This window comes from Stenella coeruleoalba (assembly GCF_951394435.1).
Source record: "Stenella coeruleoalba genome assembly, chromosome: 8".
In the NCBI taxonomy this organism is placed as follows: Eukaryota; Metazoa; Chordata; class Mammalia; order Artiodactyla; family Delphinidae; genus Stenella; species Stenella coeruleoalba.
Window position 1 is genome coordinate 82357168 of NC_137154.1, and position 22220 is coordinate 82379387.

The window sequence follows — 22220 nt, forward strand, 5'->3', positions numbered from 1 at the left end:
TTGTTTGATTAAACCATGGATTTCTATTGATGTGGCCAAATGCAAACTGGTAACAACAACTTGCTTTACCTTACTTTTCTATATCAACCTGTCTAGTTCCCCTCCCTGATGCCAGCATTTTTTGTTGGTAATTTTATTGGTTATTGTATTCACAAAGTAATTTATAGACAATTGATTTCTTTATGATGTTGAGCCTTCTTCAAGCACATGGTATGCCTCTTCATTTGTTCTAGTCTCTTCTGTGCCTTAAATAGGATTTAAAAGTTTCTGTTATATAATTTTGCATTTTTCTGCTATTATCACCAATTTTTTGACCCCACAATTGATGCAAGGGGTAAACAGATGCTTTTCTGAATCCCAAGAGAATCTGAAAGAGTGGAGTGACATTTGGGTTAATTATGACAAAAATCTGTCAAGTTGTTACCAACGAGGGTTCTTGGCCTTCCTTAATCAATAGATATTGATGAGGCTAGACAAGAAATTCAGACAAGGATTTTTGGGGGCTCCTGCTGCAGCATAAGGGGGCAAAAACAAGTAACAGTTTCTCTTGCTTGCTCACTGAGGAGGGAGGCAAGCTGGTTCCTTATGTGGGGTGAGGGTAGGGGTGGGTCCAGGGGTTGGGCTGGAGAGGTGGCTTGGGTGCTTTGCCCACCCCTTTGTTTATTCGGTTGCTCAAGGAGGTATTTGTCCAGCTGCAAGCACTACAGCAAAGTGTCCCAGGTCCCAGGTCCCAGCCTGTCTCATTTCCAAGAGGAGTGATGCTGTAGCTGCCTGACGTCCACTCTCTTGGATGGATAGGGCAGAGAAGTAGAAGAGGACAGAGAAAGGAGAAGTAGAGAGATATCAGGAGAGGGAAAGGGACAAAAGGGAGAGGGAAAGCATTGCCTGAATGAAGGTACTGAAGTCCTCAGGGGCCAGGAAGGCAGACTTACCAAACTTGGTGACACCCAAACAAGAGGTTCAGGTGGCCGCTTGACACCCATGGGAAAGCTGCATTCAGTGGTCCCAGAGATGCCCAGATTCTCTCCCAGGAAGGGGACAAATGCCCCACACTGGGTGCCACAAAGTCTGTTATTTACCAGGGTTCTTAGACTTCTTTAATTAATAGAAATTGATAAAAGGCCAGACAAATTCAGACAAGGCTTTATTGGGGCTCCTGCAGCAGGAGGGGGCAAAAAGAAGTAGCAGATTCCCATGTTTGCTTGCTGAGTCTGGGGCGAGCTGTCTCCATCTATGGGGTGAGGGTAGGGGTGGGTCCAGGGGTTGGGCCAGAGGGGTGGTTTAGGTGGTTTGCCCACCCCTTTGCGGGTATGGTGTACAGGGGTCATGCTCATTACCCTGCTTTTGCTACTGGTACCCTACTTTTGCCTCCTGTTTTTGTTCCTGGCTCTTCAGAAGTGGCAGTTGGGTTTTAGTCTTTTTGTATCTTGTTGTCCATAATTTGCCCCAACTGTGCATGCACACAGTTATTTTTAGTCCCATGTAGTTTCTTTGTGTTTTGTTGCTGGAGGAGACGTTTGTCCAGGTGCAAACACTGCAGCAAAGTGTCCCAGGTCCCAGCCTGTCTCAAAGTCACAGTGGATTAAATATTTCAAGGTTAATTCATAAATTAAAATTCACTTTTCTGTAACAAAACTGCAATGAATACATCTATTTTGAATATCAAACAAGTAAACACTATATGTTTGAAGTTAAGATTTTCAGATAGGTGAAATAGAAACTCCTGGGAAAGCTTCTTGGAAACACAAATTCAGTTTTATGAAAACTTAAAATGAAGCATACTTACCTGATAAATAGAATATTGCCTGCCATATCAGTAAACAAAGGATGTCACAGTCATCAGTGATTACAGCCACAGCCTATGGTGAGCTGCTGAATCCTGAGGGAACTCAGGAAGGAAAAGAATACCTGCCATCTAGCAGCCATCAGACTATAGCCACTCCCCACGGAGAGCCCTGAGGAAACAGCATATGAAAACACAAGATATGGGCCCCAGATAGCTGAGGTGCATATCAAAGCAACGATTTCAGTGAGCCCAGACTCTTGCATCTCCCCATATATAGAAAAGCATTAAATTACTTAACTTGACATATGTGGTTTTCTTTAATTAATAATCTTTTGACTTTCAGACTACCTGCCCCTTGTTGCAAAACTCCTATATATCCTGGCTCCCTGCTTCGCCTCCTCGGAGCAGTTCTCTCAGGGTTACTTGAGATGCTGCCTCCCAGGCTTGAAGTCCTAAAATTCCCACCAAATAAAACATAACTCTCAACTTTTAGGCTGTGAATAATTTTTTAGTCGATATACTTCAATCTGTTTTATGTTAACTATTTTTAATGTTTTTAAAGTATCTAGTTTGTTATTATTCTCCAACCTTCTTCTTTATCTTTGTGATTATATATAAGCTCGGTGTTTTATAGTCTCAAAGCACTTGATTAATACTTTAGAATGTCTTATTCTTCATGGAACTTAAAGTTCTATGTTTGGGAGATGTTGCCAAAAAACCTTGGCTCTCTGTGCACGGATGCTGAACAGAATACAGAGACAGAGACTTTGGAGGATAGAGAGATGGCTTTATTCCTCTGCCAGGCAGAAGGGAAGACATGGCAGGTTAGCACCTCAAGAACTGTGCCCCCCTGGCATTCTTTTTCTCCTTGCATTTTTTCAAAACAGTCATAGCTGGCATTAGGCAGCCTGGTAATTGGGTCCTTTTGTCTCTGGTTTATAGGCCAGCGACCTTCTTTCTGAAGCCAAAAGCTACAGGGGGTGATTTGTTACAAGGGAGCATAGTAAATGTAAACACCAGGAGGAGGATGTAATTTACACAAAGTTAGGGAGTTATAGGTTAGCTTTGTGAAGTACAAATCTAGTTACAGACACTACAGATTAGTAACAGTTAAAATAAAATAAGGGGTGATTAGCTCTTTCAGGCCAGGTTATGTTTCTTCTCTAGCCTGTTCACTGTTCCCTTTATTTTCCTTGTTCTCAGGAGAGGGAAGAAAACCCCTCACTTCTATTTTTATTGTAGCATAAAACAGGAACACACAAATAGGTAATTGCACACTGTAATGAAAAATGCTTGAGTGAATAAGTATGAACAAATAATATGTCAGAAAAAATTTTACACTTTAAATAAGCTCGTAGAAATTATGAAGTGCAATGCAAAATTCACATGACGTTTTCATATACTGTACTTTACAAAAGTCCACCAAAGCAAAACATTGACTCTTCAAAGCAATTTTGCCCTCCTGCTACCTTGCATTGCCTTTCTGGCCAATCTTCCTTCGTTCCATTCCTCCTGCACAGGGAAACCTCTTTGGCGGGAAGGGCGCTTTGGTGGAAATCTTTGAAAGGTGCGGATTTAACCTCCCTGAGTGTCTAACTTACTGCGGAGATTTTAAGAGGAGATAGCTGATAGCTGAAAATGCCGTCAGAACCTTGCAAAACGCGTAACAAATGTACACCTACACCAGTCCTGCTCAGCGCAATCTCGATATACGAAGGTGGGCAATTCCCCGGCTAAATCTTCCTGCTTCCTCTAAAACCACGGGTTAGACAATTCACCCGAATAGTAAGCAACAATCAGATCTGCGCATGCTCTGCTGGTGGACAGCGCCCCTCCTCCTCCTAGTCGGAAGTCCCGGTTTGTTTAGTAAGTTACGACAGTCGTAAACTGAGATTTTTGTGACGGCTTCCCAACTTTACGACAATCGCTATGGCGGCTGCCGGTGGTGGGTTTGAAAATGCGAGGGTCGTCGACGAGCGTAAAGAACAGACTTGGATTTCCAGGACCGAGGTGTTGGGACAGGTACCTCTGTTTGGGGGCTTCGTGAACCATTTAGAATTGAGAGAGTGGAGGCTTTCTGGGAGCCAGGCCTCTGGTTCTCCTGCCTCCCCGCAGCCTTGGTATCTCACCTTACCTGGTTGTGTGGGGGTAGATGTCTCCCTTTGGAATGCCCGCAAATTCTTGGGTATTTTCTGCCTCCTAGATGCTCTGGCAGGCTCCAGTTGCTCATATTCTTTTCAGTAAGACTTGTTTATTTCCTCTGAATTTCCATATCTTTTAAATCATCCATTCTTGACATTTCTATCACCTGATCACCTGAGCTGCGCACTTTCGAAGAACTCCGCCACTTACAACGACTCTCTCTGCGTTTTATATAGTCTCAATCCTCGCTCTTGCTATATCTGAAATGAAATTTTCCGTTTCCAGGAACACATGTAAGCCTTGTCAGAGTAGACCGTTTCATTCTCCTTTTAAACTATTTATATCAGTTATTGGCTTATTGTAAATACTTACTGATGCAAACAAGGATTGAGACAAGAGACCCAGAGAATTCAGCACTTCGAAAAAGGTTGAGAAGCATTCTATTTCTCATTAAGATTGAGATGGGGTAGAGGTAACATAAAGAATGCAGGAAGTAAACTGTACTATTGAATTATCTGACAAGATGTAAGAAGTGTGGCAATGAAGGGGAAAAGTTGTAGTTGGAGAGCAATGTAAGGTGAAACAAGTGATGGATTTTGTTTTAAGCTGGAACAGTTTAAAACGAGTTTAAATGCAGACGAGAAGGAGCCGGTATACAGACTGGAAGGAGAAGGTGTAGCGACTACAGCCAGATTTACAGGGGAAGAGAGGGCAATAAGTCTTAGGTGAAAGGTTGGTGTTGTTCCCTGATTTCAGCATATGTAATATACGTGTATAATAAATATCCTTCATCCTTGTCTCTGATATTTCAGGCAGTTTTTGGAGAGAGTAGGGTTTGTGATAAATTGTATAGTAGAGCTACGTACAGAGGTTTGAGAAGGACCAACCCCAGCTTTGAAATTTTGGGGAAGAATGAAAAGGCAGGAACAACTTCCTAGAAAGATCTTACTTTATTTGACTGTTGTTGAAAGATGAATAAAAATTAGCAATATAATCATTTGTTTTTAGAAAGGTGATTCTTCCTGAAGCATTTTGGGGGTGTTGGTAGAGGAGTTTGGGCACTGCAGACTGAAGGTGTGGAGGTCAGTCCCCAAATAGTTACAAAAGTGTCAGGCAGTATCAGTGCGATAGTGAAGGGAAAAGAGATTCAAGTCATATTTGAGGTAGGGAGCTTAGGGAGAGGGAAGGGTCTACAGTAGGTCCCCGGATTCTGTCTTTGATTGGTGGCTCATTTCACTAGAGATTGGTAATTGGTAATGCAATTGGTAATGTGGAAGGAGAGTTTTTTGTTTAAATCTTTCTTACACTTTGGTAGAAGCAAATTCCTGGTAAGCCTTATATGAAAGAGGGAGAAGTTTTTGTTTTGCTTTTTTGTGAAAGGCAAGTGGATCAATTGTTAATTTTTCTTTTTTCACTGTTTTAGGCTAAAGCCAATTTTGAAAAGGAAGAAAGGCGTAAAGAACTTAAACGACTTTGGGGTAAGGAAACATGGATGCTACCTGATGTGAATAAGCGACTTGAACAAATCTCACAGGTGAATACTAACAGGCTTACTTGATGTAAGCTTATCTGTCTTTTTTTTTCTTTTTGTACTTATTCAAGTTAATATTGGAGGAGTAACTTTATAGACTATTTTTGCAAGTTACAGAATGAATATCACATAGTTGGCATTACTGAATATTTTCTCTCTCTGGCCAAATAATATTTTGGACATAATGACATTGGAAAGATTTTGTTAGTTGAGTTGGCTGGTAGAAAACTTAGCTTCAAATTTCTAGCCCACTTGTGGCAAGTTTATGTATCTAAAAAGTTATGCGTTTTAAGCTTAATGTCATGCTTTTATTTCTTTTTCTTTTTTTTTTAGGGGGATTGTCTCAATCCTTGTTTTCTCTTCCCACAGTTTATGCTATCTTGTTATATTTTATGTGGCTGGTAATCTTCTATAAATTCTTTTGGGCCTATTGAAGGAGATACACACACACGTATGTCTGTGCATATATGTGTTTATTTGATTATATCTGTCAATGTATCTACAAATAAAACTTCCCTCATATTTTTCTAAGAAATTTTAGCTATATGATTTATTAGTAGTGGCATATATTATAGAAGTATGGTAAAGTTTCTTAGAAGAAATTATTTATTTAGTCATATTCCTTGTTTCCTTTCATGAAAGATTTAAAGTTTTTTGGAATATAGAGGTTTCTTTTCCTCAAAATACTTCCTTTTAAAGTAAGCTAAACTAAATTCTTACCTTTTAAACATGATTATTTATAGGAACACTCTGTGAAGAAAAAGAAGAAAAAAGACAAACATTCAAGAAAAGTAAAAAAAGAGAAGAAAAAAAAGAACAAGAAACAAAAGTGTGAAAAAAACAATGAGTCAACTGACAGTTCATCAGTAAGTATGTACTAAAACTAACCAAAGCAGCTACTTGAGAAAATTGTATTTAGAGGAACAACATATGGGAACCTAAAATATATATGAGAACTTAGATAATATTATTAGTTAAGATATGAAAATGCCTGGGAGACATCTACTTGGAGGTGTCCAGGAAATGGTAGAAATATGGATCTTAGGTTATAGATAAAGGTAAGAGGATGGAGATACATTTTGAGAATCATTGCTCATTGAAGCCATTAGAATGGATGAATTGCCTAGGGTAATTGAAAAGAAAGAAGAATACCGATACTGAGGAGCCAGACAGAAAATAAAGGATATTAAGTAGAAGTAGTTGGAAAATTAGGAGAAGCAGGAAAGAGTAGTACTGTAAAATAAGGGAAAAGAGTGCCAAGATATTTCAGAGTCTGTTACTTCTGTTTGCTTTTCATAGAAATTAACATTTAAGTCTTTAAAATAGGTTGTATTTATATATTTATCTTTGGGACAAAAAGGAAGAGAATGCTGGGTCTGCTTTGTCTCTAGCCAGGTCTGGGGTGAGAGGACTCACAGAGGATAGGAATGCAGGCCAAACCCTCATGCTTATTTTCAGGAAGAGAAAGGTATGTTGTGCTTAGTGAGTGATGAGCTAGAGATGTTTAGGGATAATTGGACTCATAGGTACGATCTTCAGAGGATTATACTCTCAGTTGAATCATCATGTTTGACAACCTGGCCTTCTTGTAGTTTCAGAAATTAAATTTTTGGCAGTGTACCCTGAGATGATAATTGGCTCATGAAAGCCTATCTTATTTGAGAACGCAGTATCTTAATTCATAGTGAGAAATACACCTGGATAGTTTTATTGACTATCCAGCATATTTTGTAATGGTAGGAATATTATATAGAAAAAAAATTTTTTTGGAATATAACTCAGCACAGAGGGAGTTAGAAAATCTTAATGAGAAAAGAAGATAGAGGTACTTTTTCCACAATTGTGGGATTGAGTTGCTGACCCCATTGAGAATCTGATAAAAGTGATCTTTTCTTCAAAAAGAAATTTATATACAAAGTTGTTTATTTCAGGGGAGTTTGTAAAACTCCCAGGAGTTTACACAAGGATCACAGGTTAAGAATCCTCATTCCATGGGGATATATCTGCCAGGGCAACTAAACATTTATGTCAATTGATTAAGGGCACTTGCTTCCCTTTATTAGAGACACACTGTCCTGTTCTTTGTTGTTCTTGTTGCTATTGCTGTTCTTCTCTGCAACATACATAAGTCTTATTGTTGCAATATATAGCATGTACATTTATACATACCTATTAAGTTGTATAACATATACCTTAGAGAGAGTAGTTTGAATGAATGCTCAGTGCCCACATCACACTGAAGTTGACTGAAGAAGAACAGAGAAACTTATACTGACAGTGAAGGGTAGGAAAGACAGAATGATAGCTAGGGGAATCAGGTTGGTTGGGAGGTCTTTTTGAGAAAATGTTTTTAGGAAGAGAGGGATAAATATTGCTGAGGAGAATGCTAAGTTTGGGTGAGCAAGCTTCCAGGGGAAGGGGTAAGCTTAGATGGGAAGTAGGATCACCTTCTCTTCTGAGCTAGAGGGAAGTAGTAAAGATGTATACAAATACAGATAAATAAGGAGGAGGTAGCAGATAAATAAGAAGGGGAGCAGATTATTGATGGTGTTTCTGCTTGATGTTCTCTGTTTCCTTTGTGAAGTAGAAGGTAAAATCATCATCTGAGATGACAACTTGGGAGTAGAAGTAGGATGGAGGGACTGAGGAAATAGTATAGATTTGAAACAACTTTGCTTAGGTAATAAAAGAAGCAAATGAATTGCTGGGAACCATTGAGGATCCATGTGAGGCTGGAAAGCATATCTTGACTGTCAGGGTTTCTATTTTTTTTTCTTTTAACTTTTCAAATGAGCTTTACTGAGGTATAATTTATATATAATAAAATAATCCTATATTAATTGTACTATTTAGTGAATATACCTTTTTAACTGTCAGTTAAGATAGCATTTCCATTCCCCATAAAGTTCTTCATGGCTCTTTGCAATCAGTTCCTCCTCACCCTCTCTCCTCCTCCACTCTGGGATTGGGCAGGCATAGATCTGCTTTAGCACACTATAGATTAGTTTTCGCTGTTCTGGAATTTCATATGAATATTCATATATGATTGACTCTTGAACAACACGGGTTTGGACTGCACAGGTTCATTTGTACGTGGATCCTTTTCGAGGAATATGTACTATAGTACTGCACGATCTACAGTTGGTTAGTTGAATCTGCGGATGTGGAACCATAGATATGGATGGCCAACTGTAAAGTTACACGTGGATTTTCCACTGCACTGAGGATCAGCACCCCTAACCCCCACATTGTTCAAGGGTCAACTGTAATATGATCCTTTTTGTGTCGGGCTTCTTTGGCTTTACATAATGTTTTTGCAACTCACGTAATTGCATGTATCAGTATTTCCTTTCTCTTTATTGCTATATTCCAGTGTATGAATATACCATAATTTGCTTATCTGTCTTATCTGTTCAAAGTCATTTGGGTGGTTTTTTAGTTTGCGCTAGTATGAATAAAGCTACTGTGAATGTTTGTGTACAAGTCATTTGGTGGACATGTTTTTCTCTTGGAAGAATGCCATAGTTTTCCAAAGTGTTTGGACCATTTTACACTCCTACCAGCAATATATGAGAATTCCAGTTATTCTACACCTTTGCAAGCACTTGGAATTTTCAGCCTTTGTACTTTTTTGACCATCCTACTATGTGTAGTAATATTTCATGTGATATTTCCCTGAACACCAGTGATGTAGAGCATTACTTTAAGTCTTTATTGGCCATTCTGTTTTCTTTTATGAAGTCCAATTTATTAATTATTTTCTTTTATCATTAATTTTTCGTAGTTACTGCTTTTGGTGTCCTAATTTTTGCACATCTCAAGGTTGTGAAGATTTTCTCCTGTGTTTTTTTCAAGAAGTTTTGTAGCTTTGGCTTTTTCGTTTATCAGCGATTCATTTTGAGTTAATTTTTGCTTATGGTATGTAGTAAGTGTCAAATTTCAGTTTTTCCACGTGGATTTCCACTTGTTCCAGCATCATTTGTTGAGAAGGCTAACCTTTCTTTGTTGAATTACTTAGGCTCCTTTGTTTTAAATACAATTGAGCATATATATTTGTGGGTTAATTTCTAGACTCTGTTCTGTTCCCTTGGCTTGTATGTCTCTCCTTGGCCAGTAAATAAACTGTTGTAATTACTGCAAGTTTAGGGTAAGTCTTGGAATAAGGTAGTGTAAGTTCTATGATTTTGTTCTTTTTGAAAATTGTTTGCTACTCTAAGTTCTTTGCATTTTTAAAATAAATTTTAGAATCAGCCTATCACTTTCAACAAAAGTATGTACTGATATTTTGATTGGAATTGTTTTGCATCAGTAGATCAATTTTGGGAGAATTAATATCTTAAAATAGAGAGTCTTCCAACCCATCATGTATGTGGTATGTCTCTCCATCTCTTTAAGTCTTCTTTAATTTCTCTCACAGTGTTCTGGAATTTTCAGTGTAGAGGTCTTACTATCATCTTTTGTTATATTTTTTATATTTTATTTTCTTGGGGTGCTGTTGGAAATGGAATGAAAAAAATAAATTTTATTTTTTGTGTATTTGCAGCTAGCATGTACGTTTACAGTGGATTTTTGTATATTTACCTTGTATCTTGTCACCTTGCTAAATTCACAAGTACTAGTGTTAGGTTTTTTTGGTTGATTCTTAGTACATGATTATATTATGTGTGAATAAAGACACTTTTTTTTCTTTCCGATCTCTAGGTGTTTTATCCCATTTGTTAATTTTTTGTTATTTTATTTCACTCGCTAGGCCTTCAATATAGTGTTGAATAGAAGTGGTGAGAGTGGACATCCTTACCTGTTCTTTATCTTAAGTGGAAAGCATTTATCTTTCACCTTTAAACATGATGTTAGCTGTGGGCTTTTCATGTATGCCCTTTTAGACTGAGTAAATTCTCCTCTATTTTTATTTTTTTCTAAGAGTTGGTGTCTTGAATAGCATTGGATTTTGTCAAATACTTTTTCTGCATCTATTTATATAATCATATGATTTTTCTCCTTTATTCTGTTAGTATGGAGAATTACATTGGTTGATTTTTGAATGTTACAGCAACCTGAATTTCTGGGATATACTCTATTTGGTTATTTTTGTTTATTTAATTATAAAATATTTTATTTATATATACTCACAAGCACATTTTATTTTATATATATTTTTTCTGATATGATTTGCTCACAATTAGTTGAGAATATTTGCATCTGTGTTTATGAGGGGTATTGGGTTTTGTTGTAAGGGTAATGCTGGCCTCACGTATGAATTAGGAAATGTTCCCTGTTCTTCCATTTGTAGAAGAGTTTGTGCAGGATTGGTGTGATTTCTTCCTTAAAGGATTGTTAAAACTCACTAGTCAAACTGTTTGGGCCTGGAGTTTTCTTTGTGGGATGCTTAAAGCACACATTTAATTTCTTTAATATCTGTATTAAATGTTTTCTCTTTATTCTTGAGTTAGTTTTGGAATTAAGGTTTGCAAGGAATTTGTTTATTTCATCTAAATTTTTGAATTTATTGTCATAATATTGTAATATTCCTTTATTGTCCTTTTAATGTCTGTTGAGTCTGTAGTTATGTCCCCTCTTTCATTCCTGATTTTGGCTATTTCTATTTTCTCATTGTTTCCTTTAGAATAGTTTTAGGTTTATCAATTTTATTAATCTTTTCAAAGAATTGCCTTTTAGTTTCATTAATTTTCTAGTTGTGTATTTTCTATTTTATTGATTTCCACTCTCTTTTTACTGTTTCTTTCCTGCTACCTATTTTGTATTTAATTTGCTCTTCTTTTTCTAGCTTCCTGAAGTGGGTTGTGTAGGTCTTTGATTCTAAATCTTTCTTATTTTCGAATGAGTATTTAATCTACAATTTTTTCTCCTAACACTGTTGTATCTCCATCTAACTAATTTTGATGTGTTATGTTTTCATTGTCATCTTTTCAAAATATTTTCTAATTGATTTTGTTACTTTTTTTAAACTTACAGACTATATATGAGTTTAAAATTTTCCAGGTATTTGTGGATTTAACCAGTTTTGTTTTTGACTTCAAATTTAATTCTATTGTTGTCACAAAACATACTCTGTATAATTTAGTTTTAAAAAAAAATCATAGAGACTAATTTTATGGCCTAGCCTATGCTCTATCTTGGTGAAAATTCCTTATGTAATTGAAATGAATGTATATTCAGCTGTTGTTAGTTGTAGTGTTCTGTGAATGTCAACATGGGAAAGTTTATTCATAGTGTTAAGTCATCTGTATTCTTACTGATTTTCTGTTTTCCTCTTCTGTCAGTTACTGAGAGAGCAGCAGTAAAATCTGTGTTGTGGATTTGTCTTTTTCTTCTTTCAGTTTTGTCAGTTTTTGCCTTATGTATTTTGAAGTCTTGTTAGATACATACACATTTAAGATTGTTGTATCTCCTTGATGAATTGATGGTTATATTATGAAATGTTCCTCTTTATTTCTGGTAATATTCTTCTTTAAGGTCTACTTTTGTCTCATAGTAATAAAGCCTTTTCAGTTTTCTGACTTTTTGTTTTCATGGTGTATTTATTTTTATTCTTTTAGTTTTAATGTATCTGTTTATTTTATATTGAAAGTATTTCTTGTGGACAGTCTGTGTTTGGGGCTTGCTTTTTTATCTAGCTTATCAGTTTCTTCCTTTTAAATTAGAGGATTTTCTCCACTATATAATATGACAGCCATATTGACTAACATTTCTGGTAAAAATTTACTGAAGTTATATCAGGTTGAAAGTTCATTTCTTCAGGGTCACTAGCCAGATTTTTTAAGTGTTTGTAGACACACATGGCTAGGTTAGTGGCTACCATATTGGGCGGTGTAGGTATAGAAAGATCCTATTAGATAGTGCTGGTTTAGATTATTAATGTTTAATGTAATTACAGGTATGTTTGAGTTTGTCTGCCATCTTGCTTTCCCTTTTCTATTTGTCCCATTTATTTTTTCTCTTCCTAGCTTCATTTGGGTTAGTTGGTTTTATTTTAGTGTTCTTATTTGTTTATTCATTCATTGATTCATTCTATGTTTTTTTTAGTTGAATGAAAGATTTTTAAAATTTTGTAGTGCCTTATACTTTTCAAAAGTTTCACAGACATGATTTAATATAATCCCATAATAACCCTTAATTTTAATCCCCTGTGCCTATATTGCCCCTTTCCCCTTCTCTCTCCCCACTGTTAACTACTAGTTTACCCTCTATATCTGTGAGTCTGCTTTCTTTTTGTTTTATTCACTAGTTTGTTTTATTTTTAGATACCACATATAAGTGATATTTTGTAGTATTTGTCTTTCTTTGTCTCACTTACTACTTCACTTAGCATAATGCCCTCCAGGTCTGTCCATGTTGCTGCAAATGGCAAAACTTCATTCTTTTTTATGGCTGAGTAGTATTCTGTTCTATTATATATATATATATATATATATATATATATATATATATATATATATATGCCATATCTTTATCCATTCATCTGTTGGTGGACATTTCAGTTGCTTCCATACCTTGGTGATTGTAAATAATGCTGCTCTGAACATTCGGGTTCATGTATCTTTTTGAATTAGTGTCTTTGTTTTTTGGGGGTATATACTTGGGAGTGGAATTGCTAGATCATATGGTAGTTGTATTTTTAGTTTTTTGAGAAACCTCCATACTGTTTTCCACAGTGGCTGCACCAGTTTACATTTCACCAACAGTGTAGCATGGTTCCCTTTTCTTCACATCCTTGTCATTTGTCATTTGCGTTCTTTTTGATGATAGCCATTCTGACAGGTGTGAGGTGATATCTCATTGTGGTTTTGATTTGCATTTCCCCGATAATTAACGATGTTGAGTATCTTTTTGCCCATCAGCCATCTTCATTTCCTCTTTGGAAAAATGTCTGTTCAGTTCTTCTGCCCATTTTTTAAATGGGTTATTTGTTTTTTTGATTACGAGTTGTATGAGTTGTTTATATATGTGGGGTATTAACCCCTTTCAGTCATATCATTTGCAAATATTTTCTCCCATTCAGTAGGTTGTCTTTTCGTTTTGTCAGTTGTTTCCTTTGCTGTGCCAAAGATTTTAAGTTTAATTAGGTCCCATTTATTTACTTTTGATTCTGTTTCCTTTGCTTTAAGAGACGGATCCAAAAATATATTGCTGTGATATATGTCAGAGTGTTCTGCCTATGTTTTCTTTTAGGAGTTTTATAGTATAGGTCTTATATTTAGGTCTTTAATACATTTTGAGTTTATATTTGTATACGGTGTTAGAGAATGTTCTAATTTCATTCTTTTATGTGTAGCTGTCCAGTTTTCCCAGCACCACTTATTGAAGGGACTGTCTTTTCTCCATTGTATATTTTTGCCTCCTTTGTCATAGATTAATTGACCATAGGTGTGTGGGTTTATTTCTGGGCTCTCTATCCTGTTGCATTGATCTATGTGTCTTTTTTTTGGTGCCAGTGCCGTACTGTTTTTATTACTGTAGCTTTGTAGTATAATCTGAAGTCTGGAAGCATGATTCCTCCATCTCTGTTCTTCTTTCTCAAGATAGCTTTAGCTATTCAGTGCCTTTTGTGTTTCCAAAGAAGTTTTAAAATTATTTGTTCTAGTTCTGTGAAAAACGCCATTGGTAATTTGATAGGGATTGCAGTGAATCTGTAGATTGCCTTGGGTAGTATGGTCATTTTAACAATGTTAATTCTTTCGATCCAAGAACACAGGTATATCTTTCTATTTGTGTCTTCTTCAGTTTCTTTCATCAGTGTCTTATATTTTTCCGAGTACAGGTCTTTTACCTCGCTAGGTAGGCTTATTCCTAGATATTTTATTCTTTTTGATGTGGTGGTAAATGGGGTTGTTTCTTACATTCTGTTTCTGATAGTTCACTGTTGGTGTATAGAGATGCAACAGATTTCTGTATATTAGTATTGTATCCTGCAACTTTACTGAATTCATAGATAAGCTCTAGTAGTTTTCTGGTAGTGCTTTTAGGATTTTCTATGTATAGTGTCATGTCACTTCTAGATAATGACAGTTTTACTTCTTCTGTTCCAATTTGGACTCCTTTTATTTCTTTTTCTTGTCCGATTGTGGCTAGGACTTCTAAAACTATGTTGAATAAAAGTGGCAAGAGTGGGCATCCTTGTTTTGTTCCTGATCGTAGAGGAAATTGAGCATGACGTTAGCTGTGGATTTGTCATATATGGCCTTTATTATGCCCACTTTCTGGAGAGTTTTTATCATAAATGTTGAACTTTAATGTAAGGTTTTTCTGCATCTATTGAGATGGTCATATGGTTTTAATTCTTCAATTTGTTAATGTGGTGTATCACATTGATTGACTTGTAAGTATTGAAAAATCCTTGCATCCCTGGGGTAAATCCTACTTGACAAAGGTGAATGATCCTTTTAATGTATTGTTGGATTGAATTTGCTTATCTCCTGTTGAGGAGTTTTGCATCTATCTTCAGCAGTGATATTGGCCGGTAATTTTTTTTTCTCAATATGTTTGTCTGGTTTTGGTATTAGGGTGATTCTGGCCTCAGAGAATGAGTTTGGAAATGTTCCTTCCTCTGCAATTTTTTTGGAATAGTTTGAGAAGGATAGCTGTTAACTCTTCTCTAAATGTTTGGTAGAATTCACGTGTGAAGCCATCTGGTCCTGGACTTTTGTCTGTTTGGAGTTTGTTTTTTTTTTTAAATTACTGATTCAGTTTCATTACTGATAATTGATGTATTCATACTTTTCTATTTCTTCTTGGTTCACTCTTGGGAGATTGTACCTTTCCAAGAATTTGTCTGTTTCTTCTAGGTTTTTCATTTTATTGGCATATAGTTGTTCTTAGTAGACTCTTTTGACCTTTTGTATTTCTGTGGTGTTGTAACTTATACTTTTTCATTTCTGATTGGACCATTTCTCTTTTTCTCTGATGAATCTGGCTAAAGGTTTATTGGTTTTGTTTATCTTTTCAGAGAGCAAGCTTTTAGTTTCATTGATCTTTTCTGTTGTTTTTTTAAGTCTCTGTTTCATTTATTTCTGCTCTGATCTTTATGGTTTCTTTCCTACTACTAACTTTGAGTTTTGTTTCTTCTTTTGCTTGTTTCTTCAGGGGTAAGTCAGGTTCTTTATTTGAGTTTTTTCTTGCTTCCTGACATAAGCTTGTATCACTGTAAAGTTCCTTCTTAGAACTGCTTTTTCTCGTCCCGTATGTTTTGGATCATCATCTTTTCAGTGTTATTTGTTTCTAGGTATTATTTCCTCTTTGATTTCTTCAGTGATCCATTGGATTTTTAGTAGCAAATTCTTTAGCCTCCACGTGTTTGTGTTTTTGTTTTTAACATCTTTATTGGGGTATAATTGCTTTACAGTGGTGTGTTAGTTTCTGCTTTATAACAAAGTGAATCAGTTATACATATACATATGTTCCCATATTTCTTCCCTCTTGCGTCTCCCTCCCTCCCACCCTCCCTATCCCACCCCTCCAGGCTGTCACAAAGCACCGAGCCAATATCCCTGTGCCATGCGGCTGCTTCCCACTAGCTATCTACCTTACTACGTTTGTTAGTGTGTATATGTCCATGACTCTCTCTCGCCCTGTCACAGCTCACCCTTCCCCCTCCCCATAACCTCAAGTCTGTTCTCTAGTAGGTCTGCGTCTTTATTCCTGTCTTACCCCTAGGTTCTTCATGACATTTTTTTTTCTTAAATTCCATATATATGTGTTAGCATACGGTATTTGTCTTTTTCTTTCTGACTTACTTCGCTCTGTATGACAGACTCTAGGTCCATCCACCTCATTACAAATAGCTCAATTTCATTTCTTTTTATGGCTGAGTAATATTCCATTGTATATATGTGCCACATCTTCTTTATCTATTCATCGGATGATGGGCACTTAGGTTGTTTCCATCTCCAGGCTATTGTAAATAGAGCTGCAATGAACATTTTGGTACATGACTCTTTTGAATTATGGTTTTCTCAGGGTATATGCCCAGTAGTGGGATTGCTGGGTCATATGGTAGTTCTATTTGTAGCTTTTTAAGGAACCTCCATACTGTTCTCCATAGTGGCTGAACCAATTCACATTCCCACCAGCAGTGTAAGAGTGTTCCCTTTTCTCCACACCCTCTCCAGCATTTATTGTTTCTAGATTTTTTGATGATGGCCATTCTGACTGGTGTGAGATGATATCTCATTGTAGTTTTGATTTGCATTTCTCTAATGATTAATGTTGAGCATTCTTTCATGTGTTTGTTGGCAGTCTGTATATCTTCTTTGGAGAAATGTCTGTTTAGGTCTTCTGCCCATTTTTGGATTGGGTTGTTTGTTTTTTTGTTATTGAGCTGCATGAGCTGCTTGTAAATTTTGGAGATTAATCCTTTGTCGGTTGCTTCATTTGCAAATATTTTCTCCCATTCTGAGGGTTGTCTTTTGGTCTTGTTTATGGTTTCCTTTGCTGTGCAAAAGCTTTGAAGTTTCATTAGGTCCCATTTGTTTATTTTTGTTTTTATTTCCATTACTCTAGGAGGTGGGTCAGAAAGGATCTTGCTGTGATTTATGTCATAGAGTGTTCTGCCTATGTTTTCCTCTAATAGTTTGATAGTTTCTGGCCTTATATTTAGGTCTTTAATCCATTTTGAGCTTATTTTTGTGTATGGTGTTAGGGAGTGATCTAATCTCATACTTTTACATGTACCTGTCCAGTTTTCCCAGCACCACTTATTGAAGAGGCTGTCCTTTCTCCACTGTACATTCCTGCCACTTTATCAAAGATAAGGTGTCCATATGTGCGTGGGTTTATCTCTGGGCTTTCTATCCTGTTCCATTGATCTATCTTTCTGTTTTTGTGCCAGTACCATACCATCTTGATAACTGTAGCTTTGTAGTATAGTCTGAAGTCAGGGAGCCTGATTCCTCCAGTTCCTTTTTTCGTTCTCAAATTTGCTTTGGCTATTCGGGGTCTTTTGTGTTTCCATACAAATTGCAAAATTTTTTGTTCTAGTTCTGTGAAAAATGCCAGTGGTAGTTTGATAGGGATTGCATTGAATCTATAGATTGCTTTGGGTAGTAGAGTCATTTTCACAATGTTGATTCTTCCAATCCAAGAACATGGTATATCTCTCCATCTATTTGTATCATCTTTAATTTCTTTCATCAGTGTCTTATAATTTTCTGCATACAGGTCTTTTGTCTCCTTAGGTAGGTTTATTCCTAGATATTTTATTCTTTTTGTTGCAATGGTAAATGGGAGTGTTTTCTTGATTTCACTTTCAGATTTTTCATCACTAGTATATAGGAATGCCAGAGATTTCTGTGCATTAATTTTGTATCCTGCCACTTTACCAAATTCATTGATTAGTTTTCTGGTAGCATCTTTATGATTCTCTATGTATAGGATCATGTCATCTGCAAACAGTGACAGCTTTACTTCTTCTTCTCCGATTTGGATTCCTTTTATTTCCTTTTCTTCTCTGATTGCTGTGGCTAAAACTTCCAAAACTATGTTGAATAAGAGTGGTGAGAGTGGGCAACCTTGTCTTGTTCCTGATCTTAGTGGAAATGCTTTCAGTTTTTCACCATTGAGGATGATGTTTGCTGTGGGCTTGTCATATATGGCCTTTATTATGTTGAGGAAAGTTCCCTCTATGCCTACTTTCTGCAGGGTTTTTATCATAAATGGGTGTTGAATTTTGTCAAAAGCTTTCTCTGCATCTATTGAGATGATCATATGGTTTTTCTCCTTCAATTTGTTAATATGATTTATCACATTGATAGATTTGCATATATTGAAGAATCCTTGCATTCCTGGAATAAACCGCACTTGATCATGGTGTATGATCCTTTTAATGTGCTGTTGGATTCTGTTTGCTAGTATTTTGTTGAGGATTTTTGCATCTATGTTCATCAGTGATATTGGCCTGTAGTTTTCTTTCTTTGTGACATCCTTGTCTGGTTTTGGTATCAAGGTGATGGTGGCCTCGTAGAAGGAATTTGGGAGTGTTCCTCCCTCTGCTATATTTTGGAAGAGTTTGAGAAGGATAGGTGTTAGCTCTTCTCTAAATGTTTGATAGAATTCGCCTGTAAGCCATTTGGTCCTGGGCTTTTCTTTGTTGGAAGATTTTTAATCACAGTTTCAATTTCAGTGCTTGTGATTGGTCTGTTCATATTTTCTATTTCTTCCTGATTCAGTCTTGGCAGGTTGTGCATTTCTAAGAATTTGTCCATTTCTTCCAGATTGTCCATTTTATTGGCATAGAGTTGCTTGTAGTAATCTCTCATGATCTCTTTTATTTCTGCAGTGTCAGTTGTTACCTCTCCTTTTTCATTTCTAATTCTGTTGATTTGAGTCTTCTCCCTTTTTTTCTTGATGAGTCTGGCTAGTGGTTTATCTATTTTGTTTATCTTCTCAAAGAACCAGCTTTTAGTTTTATTGATCTTTGCTATTGTTTCCTTCATTTCTTTTTCATTTTTTCTGATCTGATTTTTATGATTTCTTTCCTTCTGCTAGCTTTGGGGATTTTTTGTGCTTCTTTCTCTAATTGCTTGAGGTGCAAGGTTAGGTTTCTTATTCTAGATGTTTCCTGCTTCTTAAGGTGGGCTTGTATTGCTATAAACTTCCCCCTTAGAACTGCTTTTGCTGCATCCCACAAGTTTTGGGTCGTTGTGTCTCCATTGTCATTTGTTTCTAGGTATTTTTTGATTTCCTCTTTGATTTCTTCAGTGATCACTTCATTATTAAGTAGTGTATTGTTTAGCCTCCATGTGTTTGTATTTTTTACAGATCTTTTCCTGTAATTGATATCTAGTCTCATGGCGTTGTGGTCAGAAAGGATACTTGATACAATTTCAATTTTCTTAAATTTACCAAGGCTTGATTTGTGACCCAAGATATGATCTATCCTGGAGAATGTTCCATGAGCACTTGAGAAAAATGTGTATTCTGTTGTTTTTGGATGGAGTGTCCTATAAATATCAATTAAGTCCATCTTGTTTAATGTATCATTTAAAGCTTGTGTTTCCTTATTTATTTTCATTTTGGATGATCTGTCCATGGGTGAAAGTCGAGTGTTTAAGTCCCCTACTATGAATGTGTTACTGTCGATTTCCCCTTTTATGGCTGTTAGTATTTGCCTTATGTATTGAGGTGCTCCTATGTTGGGTGCATAAATATTTACAATTGTTATATCTTCTTCTTGGATCGATCCCTTGATCATTATGTAGTGTCCTTCTTTGTCTCTTCTCATAGTTTTTATTTTAAAGTCTATTTTGTCTGATATGAGAATTGCTACTCCAGCTTTCTTTTGGTTTCCATTTGCATGGAATATCTTTTTCCATCCCCTTACTTTCAGTTTGTATGTGTCTCTAGGTCTGAAGTGGGTCTCTTGTAGACAGCATATATAAGGGTCTTGTTTTTGTATCCATTCAGCTAATCTGTGTCTTTTGGTGGGAGCATTTAGTCCATTTACATTTAACGTAATTATCGATATGTATGTTCCTATTCCCATTTTCTAAATTGTTTTGGGTTTGTTATTATAGGTCTTTTCCTTCTCTTGTGTTTCTTGCCTAGAGAAGATCCTTTAGCATTTGTTGTAAAGCTGGTTTGGTGGTGCTGAACTCTCTCAGCTTTTGCTTGTCTGTAAAGGTTTTAATTTCTCCATCAAATCTGAATGAGATCCTTGCTGGGTAGAGTAGTCTTGGCTGCAGGTTTTTCTCCTTCGTCACTTTCAGTATGTCCTGCCACTCCCTTCTGGCTTGTAGGGTTTCTGCTGAGAGATCAGGTGTTAACCTTATGTGGATTCCCTTATGTGTTATTTGTTGTTTTTCCCTTGCTGCTTTTAATATGCTTTCTTTGTATTTAATTTTTGACAGTTTGATTAATATGTGTCTTGGCGTATTTCTCCTTGGATTTATCCTGTATGGGACTCTCTGTGCTTCCTGGACTTGATTAACTATTTCCTTTCCCATATTAGGGAAGTTTTCAACTATAATCTCTTCAAATATTTTCTCAGTCCCTTTCTTTTTCTCTTCTTCTTCTGGAACCTCTATAATTCGAATGTTGGTGCGTTTAATGTTGTCCCAGAGGTCTCTGAGACTGTCCTCAGTTCTTTTCATTCTTTTTTCTTTACTCTGCTCTGCAGTAGTTATTTCCACTATTTTATCTTCCAGGTCACTTATCCGTTCTTCTGCCTCAGTTATTCTGCTATTGATCCCGTCTATAGTACTTTTAATTTCATTTATTGTGTTGTTCATCATTGCTTGTTTCATCTTTAGTTCTTCTAGGTCCTTGTTAACTGATTCTTGCATTTTTTCCATTCTATCTCCAAGATTTCGGATCATCCTTACTATCATTATTCTGAATTCTTTTTCAGGTAAGCTGCCTATTTCCTCTTCATTTGTTAGGTCTGGTGCATTTTTATCTTGCTCCTTTATCTGCTGTGTGTTTTTCTGTCTTCTCATTTTGCTTATCTTACTGTGTTTGGGGTCTCCTTTTTGCAGGCTGCTGGTTCGTAGTTCCTGCTGTTTTTGATGTCTGTCTCCAGTGGCTAAGGTTGGTTAAGTGGGTTGTGTTGGCTTCCTGGTGGAGGGGATAGTGCCTGTGTTGTGGTGGATGAGGCTGGATCTTGTCTCTCTAGTGGGCAGGTTCACGTCTGGTGGTGTGTTTTGGGGTGTCTGTGGCCTTATTATTATTTTAGGCAGCCTCTCTGCTAATGGGTGGGGTTGTGTTCCTGTTTTGCTAGTTGTTTGGCATAGGTTGTCCAGCACTGTGGCTTGCTGGTCGTTGAGTGAAGGTGGGTGCTGGTGTTAAGATGGAGGTCTCTGGGAGATTTTCGCCATTTGATATTATGTGGAGCTGGGAGGTCTCTTGTTGACCAGTGTCCTGAAGTTGGCTCTCCTACCTCAGAGGCAGAGCCCTGACTCCTGCCTGGAGCACCAAGAGCTTTTCATCCACACGGCTCAGAATAAAAGGGAGAAAAAGTAGAGGGAATTAGTAGAGGTATGAGGAAAGAAAGAAGGAAAGGAGGGAAGGAAGGAAGGAAGAAAGAAAGAAAAGCAAAGAAGGAAAGAAGGCAAGAAGGAAAGAAAGGAGGGAGGGAGGGAGGGAGGAAGGAAGGAAGGAGGGAAAGAAGGAAAAAAGACAGAAAGAAGATACAGTAAAAATAAAATAAAGTATAATAAAGTTATTGAATTAAAAAATTCGTATTTAGAAAAAAAAAAAAGGGACGGATAGAACCTTAGGAGAAATGTTGGAAGCAAAGCTATACAGACAAAATCTTACACAGAAGCATACATATACACCCTCACTAAAAGAGGTAAATGGGGAAAAATCATAAATCTTGCTGTCAGAGACCACCTCCTCAATTTGGGATGATTCGTTGTCTAAAGGAGGGAAGGAAGGAAGGAAAGAAAGAAAGAAAGAAAGAACGAAGGTAAAGTATAATAACGTTATTAAAGTTAAAATTGATTATTAAGAAAAAAATTAAAAAAAAAAACCATGGACGGATAGAACCTTAGGACAAATGGTGGAAGGAAGACTATACAGACAGGATCTCACACAGAAGCATACACATATACATTCACAAAAAGAGGAAAAGGGGAAAAAAATCATTGATCTTGCTCCTAAAGTCCACTTCCTTAATTTGGGATGATTGGTTGTCTATTCAGGTATTCCACAGATGCAGGGTACATAAAGTTGATTGTGGAGCTTTAATCCGCTGCTTCTGAGGCTGCTGGGAGAGATTTCCCTTTCTCTTCTTTGTTCTCACAGCTC

At 36.6% G+C, this 22220-nt stretch overlaps 1 protein-coding gene across 2 annotated transcripts in view; it reads left to right on the forward strand.

The window, feature by feature from the left end:
* Positions 1-3710: 3710 nt before the first annotated feature.
* CWF19L2 (CWF19 like cell cycle control factor 2) overlaps positions 3711-22220 on the forward strand; it is a 194148-nt gene continuing 175638 nt past the window's right edge. For both annotated transcript variants that reach the window (XM_079929782.1, XM_079929783.1), the window contains exons 1-3: positions 3711-3808; positions 5352-5462; positions 6203-6325. In XM_079929782.1, the coding sequence (XP_079785908.1) occupies positions 3716-3808; positions 5352-5462; positions 6203-6325 (327 nt within the window). In that variant the 5' untranslated portion in view covers positions 3711-3715. The remainder of the gene's footprint in view (positions 3809-5351; positions 5463-6202; positions 6326-22220) is intronic.